The sequence below is a fragment of the Rattus norvegicus genome, chromosome 20 (genome assembly GCF_036323735.1).
Source record: "Rattus norvegicus strain BN/NHsdMcwi chromosome 20, GRCr8, whole genome shotgun sequence".
NCBI lineage: Eukaryota > Metazoa > Chordata > Mammalia > Rodentia > Muridae > Rattus > Rattus norvegicus.
The window spans coordinates 47,541,946-47,550,527 of NC_086038.1; the positions used below are offsets into that span (position 1 = coordinate 47,541,946).

General features: G+C 47.5%; 1 protein-coding gene across 8 annotated transcripts in view; it reads right to left on the reverse strand.

The window, feature by feature from the left end:
- Afg1l (AFG1 like ATPase) overlaps positions 1-8,362 on the reverse strand; it is a 169,726-nt gene extending 161,364 nt beyond the window's left edge. For 6 of the 8 annotated variants that reach the window (XR_005497332.2, XR_010060756.1, XR_005497334.2 and 3 more), the window contains exon 1: positions 7,949-8,362. Coding sequence is in view for 5 of the 8 variants with exons in the window: in XM_039099037.2 (XP_038954965.1) it covers positions 7,949-8,087 (139 nt within the window). In the remaining 3 variants the exon portion in view is untranslated. 8 annotated transcript variants of the gene reach the window in all.
- Between the last annotated feature and the right edge of the window lie 220 nt (positions 8,363-8,582).

Here is an 8,582-nt window from a genome sequence, read left to right on the forward strand (position 1 = left end):
TGAGAGAAGTCCCTTAGAAGTCCATGTTTGCGGACGGAGCTGGATGGCATCACTCTAAGTGTGACAAGCCAGGCAAGCCAGGCAGAGGAAGACGAATGCTACTCACTGCCTGGTCTCGCTCATGCTTGCACGCTAAAGGTGGTTTACAGAAGTAGAGAGTTGAATAGTTGGCAACTGATGGGCCAGAGATGAAGGGGGCAGAAGGCCAGGTAACGGGCTGACTACAGTTGCAAGTGTTTCCTGCATATCTTATTGGGATATAACAGAGAGGAGCCGAGGGATCCCAGGAGAGAAGAGTGAGTAGTGTTGAAGGAGACAGGATGGGTAACTACCTTGACATCATCATTACCCGTGGTATCTACGTATGCGGTATCTGCGTATGTGGTTGTTATACTCGACACCATAGATGTGCGAGACTGAGGTTTTGAAAGGACAAAACAGAATTGCACACCGGCGGACCCAGAAGTGTCTCCCTGTCAACTAGCTTTTGTTAGCGCTGGATGCTGTCCCAGCCACTGAGGAGGAAAAGGTATCTTAGCACCGCTGGACCCTGAATGCTGCAACACTGACGGCCAGACAAGATGTGTCTGCTGCTGTGGGGGCATGACTGTTGCTGGAGTAACTAATCCTGCTGGATTGGAGGTTTGCTCCATAGGACAGAATTCAAGACTGGTACTACAAATCTAGCGAAAGATGGGACCCGGGGATGTCACTAGGGGAGGCAGGGAGAGAGCCTACTACAGTTGTTCTGTTTTGCTAGATGGTCCCCAGCTCCAAAAAAAAAAAGAAAAAACGAAAAAAGAAAAAAGAATTACCTGTTCGCGGTCTGTAACTTCCTAACTGAAACCCGCCGCCTGATAAAGAGCATAGAAAACGTGGATATGAGGAGCATCTGGGCTGAGAACGGAAACAGAAGAAATCAGATGATCTACCCAGGGCCAGCAAGATGGCGCGGTAGGTAAGGGTGGTGGCTGCACGTGCCTGACCACCCGAGTTTGATCACTGGAACCTAGATAGAGAAGGGGAGAGAGGACTGACTCCGCAAAATTGTCCTCTGAGCTCTACATGGGGGCCATACCCGCACACCAGATACACATACACAACATTAATAATGAGGAGGGTTTTTTTTTTTTTAACAAGAAATAATCAATACAGTGTGGTGTGGTCAAGAGATTCATACAACAAGAGGCAAGTGGATCTTTCTGAGTTCAAGGTCAGCCTGATCTACAGAGAAACCGTGTATCGAAAAACCAACGAAATAAAAATGAGAGAGAGAGAGAGAGAGAGAGAGAGAGAGAGAGAGAGATCCATACAAGACTAAGCTCGCTCATGTCCAAGAGATGGTGCCCAAGAAACCATCCTGCCAAGGAGGATAACCAGCAGGAGTAGCGGCACCCAGCAGGCTTTTCTTGCTTTGTTTCTCTGATGACCTTTTTGATTGGCTGGCTCTCTCATGACCTTTTTGATTGGTTGGCTGTTCTGTTGTGAGGGGAGGGTTGAGGTAAACATTCTACAGTGCGTAAGTGGAGGTCAGAGGATAACTTAAGGAACTGAATTCTCCCCCTCCACCACATCCCAGGGGTCAAGTTGTTTTCTTTGCTGTTTTTTTCGGGTTTGGGGGAGAGGGGTTTAAAGATAAGTGTCTTCCTGTGTACCCCAGGCTAGCCTGAGACTCAGAATACAGGGCTGCACTTCCACATGAAAACGCCTTGGGAGTTAGGGGCTGGAGAGATGGCTCAGCAGTTAAGAGCACTGACTGTTCTAGCAGAGGACCCCGGTTCAACTCTCAGCACCCACAAGGCAGCTCACCGCCATCTGTAACTCCAGTTCCAGGGGATCCAGCGCCCTCTTCTGCTATCTATACGCACTGCATACAAGTGACAGACATATGTACGGTCAAAACATTCTTACCCATACAATAAAACAAAATAGAGGGGCTGGGGATTTAGCTCAGTGGTAGAGCGCTTACCTAGGAAGCGCAAGGCCCTGGGTTCGGTCCCCAGCTCCGAAAAAAAGAACCAAAAAAAAAAAAAAAAAAAAAACAAAATAGAAGGGGTTGGAGATTTGGCTCAGTGTAGAATGCTTGCCTAGCAAGCACAAGGCCCTGGGTTCGGTCCCCAGCTCCGAAAAAAAAAAAGGAAAAAGAAAAACAAAATAGAAAAGGTAGGACAAATCTTGGTCACAGGTCATAAAAAGACAAACAGCACAGGGAAACCGGTATTTCATATATGCAAGAACCAAATGGCTTTTGTTGTTGTTGAATTTAGATGGCGTGTCACTATGCCGTCCCAAGGCTGTGACACTTCCCAGGCATCAGTATCTTTTGTTACTGTGGTTCTTTGCATTAAAAGACAAATCTAAAACATCCATATCCCATATTCATCAGCCACTTAAAGGATATGGATGTTTTAAGTAATCTATTCTAGGCCCCTGAAGTTTGTAGGATCTTTGTTTTTTATTTTAACTTTTTATTTATGTGTTTGGACTACATATGTGTCTTTGTATGACTTATGTACCAATGACTTGTGTACCAATTACGGAATCCCCGAAATGGAGATATTGGAAATTGGGAGCCATCATGTGGGTGCTGGGAGTCCAACCCAGGTCCTCTGGGAGAGCAGCCAATGCTCTTAACTGCAGAGCCATCTCCACACCCCCCAAGTTTGTGGGAGGTTTTTAATCACGTATTTATACATCAGCCCTGCTACAATTAACCTTCGTTTATCCCAGAACTATATCTAGTGTTTAAAAGAATAATGGTAGTTTTAAAAATAATCTTTTTTTAAAAGCACTCTCAAGAATGGGCCTGAAGGCGATGCTGGTGCGTATCTTTAATCCCAGCACTTGGAAGGCAGGGGGCAGGCAGATCTCTAAATTCAAGACCAGCATGGTCTACAAAATGAGTTCCAGGACAGCCAGGGCAGCACAGGGAAATCTATCTTGAAAGACAAAAAAAGAGAGTGCGGGGTGGGAGTGAGGAATGCACATCTCTAACAATAAATGCTAATAATAACAAATGGACTTGAACTGTTTCACATACAGATAGTCACTACACCGACTAATACAAAGTACATCGGTTGGCATCCTGTCTAAGCTCCACCCCAACAGCCACCTGGCTAAGCTCCGCCCCACAGTTGCCTGGCAACAGCCAACTGTGCCTGACTATAAAGGTGGCTGCTTGCCCCCTCTTCTCCCTCTCACGCCTCTCTTGCTGTCTTGCTCTTCCTTTTCTCCTGCCCTCTTTGTCCCTGTCCCTTCTCTCCCCATCTCCCCCTCTCCCTCCCCCCCCACCCGCGACCAACATGCCCATAGCCGGCCTTTCCTCTCTTCTATTCTGATTCTCTCACTAAACCGCTCCTTGTGGAACTGTGTTGGCTTGGTATACTGCCCGGGCGCGGGCCGAGATTTAAACCCCAACATCCACAGAGCTGAGACGGCTCAGGGAGCACAGACCTCGCTGTGTAAACTACTTCCACTCTTGTTGAGAAAGATCTCTGTGCAGAAGATGAGGCCGCTGTGAGCTGAACGTAAACGGGGCACCATCCAATAGCAACACCAAGCTACAGTACCATGCTACAACAAAGAGACATCGTGAGAGTTCACCCTCACGGTCTCTTGCCGCTACGGAACACACTTTTCTTAGTTAGCTCGAATAAAGCAGAATTTTAGGCCGGAGTCTTTTTCTGGTGGAAAACCCAGAGACGCCCTCCTTTTCACTATCTGCCCCAGTTCTCCACGCCTTCTCCGCTCCTCTTGGAGACCTTCATTTCATACGTGTAACTACTCCACTCTGCAGACCTGCCCAGGCAAGTCCTCTGTTCTGCTGCTCCCCCTACCTCCTATTTCTTCCTCCCTCCCCACAACTAGCACCACCACCAACACCCCAAGTTTAACCAGTCAAAACTGATTCTAGGGGCTGGGGATGGAGGGTGTAGCTCAGTGGTTAAATGCTTGCTGCCCTTCCAAGAGACCTAAGTTGTTTTATTTTAAAAACAAAACACAAAAACACACACAAAAAAAATGGGGGTTGGAGAGATGGCTCAGTGGTAAAGAGCACTGACTGCTCTTCCAAAGGTCCTGAGTTCAATTCCTAGTACCATATGGTGGCTCACAACTTTCTGATGCTGTCTTCTGGTATACAGATATACTTGCTGACAAAAGTGCACATAAACATTAAATAAATTAATTAAATACATAAATAAATTTAAAAACAACAACAATTTAAGCAAAAATGGAACTGCCCCTTTGGGTTCCCTTTCTGCCTTGACTTAGTTTCCCTTAGTAGCCCAAACTAGGAACTCCACGTCGATATTAACAATCTTCCTTATCTGTTGCAGAACTGTCAATTCTATCAAGAAGCCATCTCTGAATTCCCTCCCCATTACCCTACCCTTCACCACAGCAATATCTAGGCGTCACCAAACTGCCTTCTCAAGTACTTGAACTTCTGTCCAGCATCAGTGTCCCCCCCTTCCCCCCCCAATGCCTGGTGTGTCCAGGCAAGCCCAGGAGTTGAAACACGTGCCCCACCGCATCTATTCCAGGGACCCTCCACTACCTTCTCTCACTAAGCCTAGACGCGCCCTTGGCATCAGCGGCTCTTTGAACCCAAACGGCAGCCCCCCCATCGCAGGTTCCTCTCTGGCCCCCCTCCCTCTGAGCGATAAAAACCAGTGAGGGTCATTGGCTGTTCTCTCCACACTTGGCTGGAAAAACAAACGAAACTCATCGTAAGAAAGAAAAGCGATTAGGAGTCTGCCTAGAATATTGAAAAGGCTCAGCTGGGGCTGGTGGCTCTCGCCCGCCCGAAACGGCAGCTGGGAGGCCAAGACAAGGGGGCTGCAAGTTTGAGGCAAGCCTAGAGAGCTCAGAGCAAGTGAGTTCCAGGCCAGCTCAGCCAAGACCCTCTTTCCAAAAAGAAATAAAGTGTGTGTGTGTGTGTGTGTGTGTGTGTGTGTGTGTGTGTGTGTGTGTGTATGGAAAAGAAAAAAAGCGCTCATTACATATTAGCTATCAAATGTTAGGTACTGTAATTCTACCTCTCTCCAACGTCTGGGGTCCAATTCATTCACACAACTCCTTACATTTAGTTTAAGACTTCAAATGAGTTAACAATGTTGTCACATTTCTATCTGCACACTGGCCTTTGATTCCTTTGTTGTTGGTTGTCTGTTGTTCTGCTGAGACAGAGTTGGACCTGAACTCACTGTGTAGCACAGGTTGGCCTCAAACCTGCTGTGATAGCCTAGCCTCAAACGAGTGCTAGGATTACTGCCTGAGCCCTGAGCACAGAAGGCCGCTTTGCTGTCTGACTAAAGGCTTTCCTTTAACTAGTAAGAACTTTAAAACCAGCAGGGTGTCGGTGCAGGCCTTTAATCCCAGCACGCAGGGGGCAGAGGCAGGTGGATCTCTGTGAGTTGAAGGCCAGCCTGGTCTACAGAGTGAGTTTGAGGACGGCCAGGGGTACACAAAGAAACCCTGTCTCAAAAAAAAAAAAAAAAAAGTTTACACTTTTCATTAAATGAAGATTTACTAACAGCTAAAGAAAACAGGTAATGAAAAATCAAAAGAACTTCAATTACACAAGATACCAAAATGCACCTAGCGAAAACATACATATCCCAAAATAAAATTCATCCGTGCTGCCTAAGGACCAGAAGAGCTGTAGCATTTCAGGAACCATAACCTTTCAAGGTGGAGTTTACAAAATGGCTGTCAGGCCCGGCATTAACGTTACGCCACGTCACGTGATGAAACGTAACTTAAGACACCAAAAGCAAAGGCCTTACAGAAACGGCTCCACGGTTAAAAGCACGGGCTGCTCTTTCAGAGGTCTCAGGCTTGGTCCTCACCACCCATATGGCCTCTTGTAACCGTCAGTAACTCTAGTTCCAGGGTATCTGACATCCTCTTCCCACCTCGACAGGAACTATGCATACATGTGGTAGGCAAACGCTCACACACACAAACAAGAAACAACGTAGGAATGAATGACCGGCCAGACGTGGTGGCGCAGGCAGGCAGAATCCCAGCTACCTAGGAGTCTGAGGAGGCCCACAGGCATCAAGCCCCACCTGAGTGAATTCAGAGCTAGCCGAGGATGCAATTTAGACCCCGTCCTGACAAAAGTGGAAAGAGCCGAAGCTATAGCTTGGCGTCAGAAGGGTGGTCTGAGGCACAGGAGACATTGGGTTCAAAGCACAGGACTGCTGAAAGCCAAGCCGATCCCACCCATCCTGTCCTCAGTCTTCCCTATCACTTCCTTCCTGCCTTTGTTTAAGCTTTGCTAAATCAAACTTCAAACAAGAGGGGAAAATAGAGATAAAACAACGTGAATACTAACACCCACTCCGGGGTTATTTCTTGATTAGGGGGATGGTGTCAAGAAAGGGGTAGAAACTATAACCAGGCTCACCGGATAAGATTTAAAGTTCAGTATTTCTCTTGTTTATAAAATGGAAGGGAAAGTTTTTTACTTTAAAAAATGTGTGTGGTGTGTGTGTGTTGTGTGCGGTGTGTGTGGTGTGTGTCCTGTCTGTTGTGTGTGTGTTGTGTGTGTTGTATGTGGGGGGTGTGGTGTGTGTGTTGTATGTGTTGTGTGTGTGTGGTGTGTTGTCTGTGTGTTGTATGTGTTGTGTGTGTGGTGTGTGTGTTGTCTGTGGTGTGTGTGGTGTGTGTGTTGTATGTGTTGTGTGTGGTGTGTGTGTGTGGTGTGTGTGTGGTTGTGTGTGTGTGGTGCGTGGTGTGTGTGTGTGGTATGTGTTGTGTGTGTGTGGTGTATGAGGTGTGTGTGGTGTATGAGGTGTGTGTGGTGTGTGTGGTGTGTGGTGTGTGTGGTGTGTGTAGAATGTGTTGTGTGTGTGTGTGGTGTGTGTGGGGGTGTGTGTGGTTGTGTGTGTGTGTGTGGTATGTGTTGTGTGGTGTGTGTGTGGTATGTGTTGTGTGGTGTGTGTGTGTGTGTGTGTGTGTGTGTGTGTGTGTGTGTGTTAGAGGACAAGTGGTGGGTGTTGGTCCTTTCCTTCTACCATATGGATCCTGGGAATTTAACTCAGGCTTGAGAGCAAGTCCCTTCCAGGCAAGGCTAATAGTTCTAGTATTTACTTCAATGATTGGGGGAAAAAATCTATCTTGAGATGATGAGAATCAGTATTTAAATATATACTGTTTAATTATATCAATTTATATATATATTATATATTTATTACATATAAATATATATATTTATAACCAGTTCAGTGAACAGAGAGGTAAAATCAGCACTTCTGGGAAACAGCGGTTGGAGGTTCTCAAGTTCGTGTCCAGCCTGTACCACACAGTGAGACCGCTTGATTATAATTTGGCAAACCAAACTTATAGGCTTGATTAGCCAAAATATTAATCCACTCATTTCACCAACACACGATAGTAGAAAGAAGGAATCGAAGGTCAGGGGCAAGATAGATGATAGATAGATGATAAATAGATGATAGAGAGATAGACAGACAGACAAACTGATGCCTCTCGTAATTTAAACATTAAGAACAGGATCCTCTTTGAGAATGCTTCTAAAGGGAGGGAAGGGGACACAGAGTCTGTGACCGACATGACTTTTAAGTCCATTACCAGCTTTAAGAACCCAGACGGGATGGGGTGAAAGCCTCCCCACACACCAACCCCACTCTTGCGGACCCCATCCCTCCTAACAGGACACTCGCACACCCGCCCTCTCCAGGTTTCAGCTACCCGGGAAAGAACTGGGTTGACCTCTGACCCTCAAATGGAAGTTACTCTGAGCAGCTGCCTGAGGTGCTCGGCGCTCCTTCAAGGCAACGAGGTACAAAAGGTCGAGAGACACGAACTCGTCTCTAGGATTCTTAAACCCTGTGAAGCCACGGGTGCAGCTGGGAGAGATCAGACAGTGGGGTGACCCCAGGGCCTTGCGCGGCCCGCTCGTGGCACGGTCACTGACCTTTCCAAAGGGGTTTCCTAGGGCCAGGGGCCGGAGGAGAGATTGCGATGACCCGCGCCCCGCACCCAACACCTCTCCCAGTCAGCCGGCTACGCGCCGCGGAGCGCAGGGTAACCAAGGGCGACCAGGAGGCCGCCATCTTGAGCTCCGTACAGGGAGGAAAACTTTATTGTAACACGAAGACACGACGGAACAGCTGAATGCCGTGGCGCTCCAGAAGGCCACGCCTGAGAATGAGGGAGCGTTGAAGAGAGGTGACCTCAAGCTTAGAAAGGCTGCAACGCCAGTCCTTCACGTCTTCCGGTGGGCCTTGAGACTACCAGTCCCGGCAGGCAGCGCGCCTCCAGGGGCGTGGCTTAACGATAACGCCACGCCCCACTGAGAGGAGGCTGGGACCACCCCGCCCCCACTGGAACCCGAGTTCTCCAGGCCAAAAAAAAAAAAAAAAAAACACAGTAGGTTGTAACAATTCCTGAAGACTACATAATATGAGTAGAAGTCATTTTCTACATAGCACATGATTTCATGCTTTGAAGAAGCTAATAAGTGGGACAGGAAAGCAGAGAGCTCCAGATTGACAACTGGTGGATGTGGTAGTCAGGGGATGGTGTTAACACTTGAATTTGCGACTGTC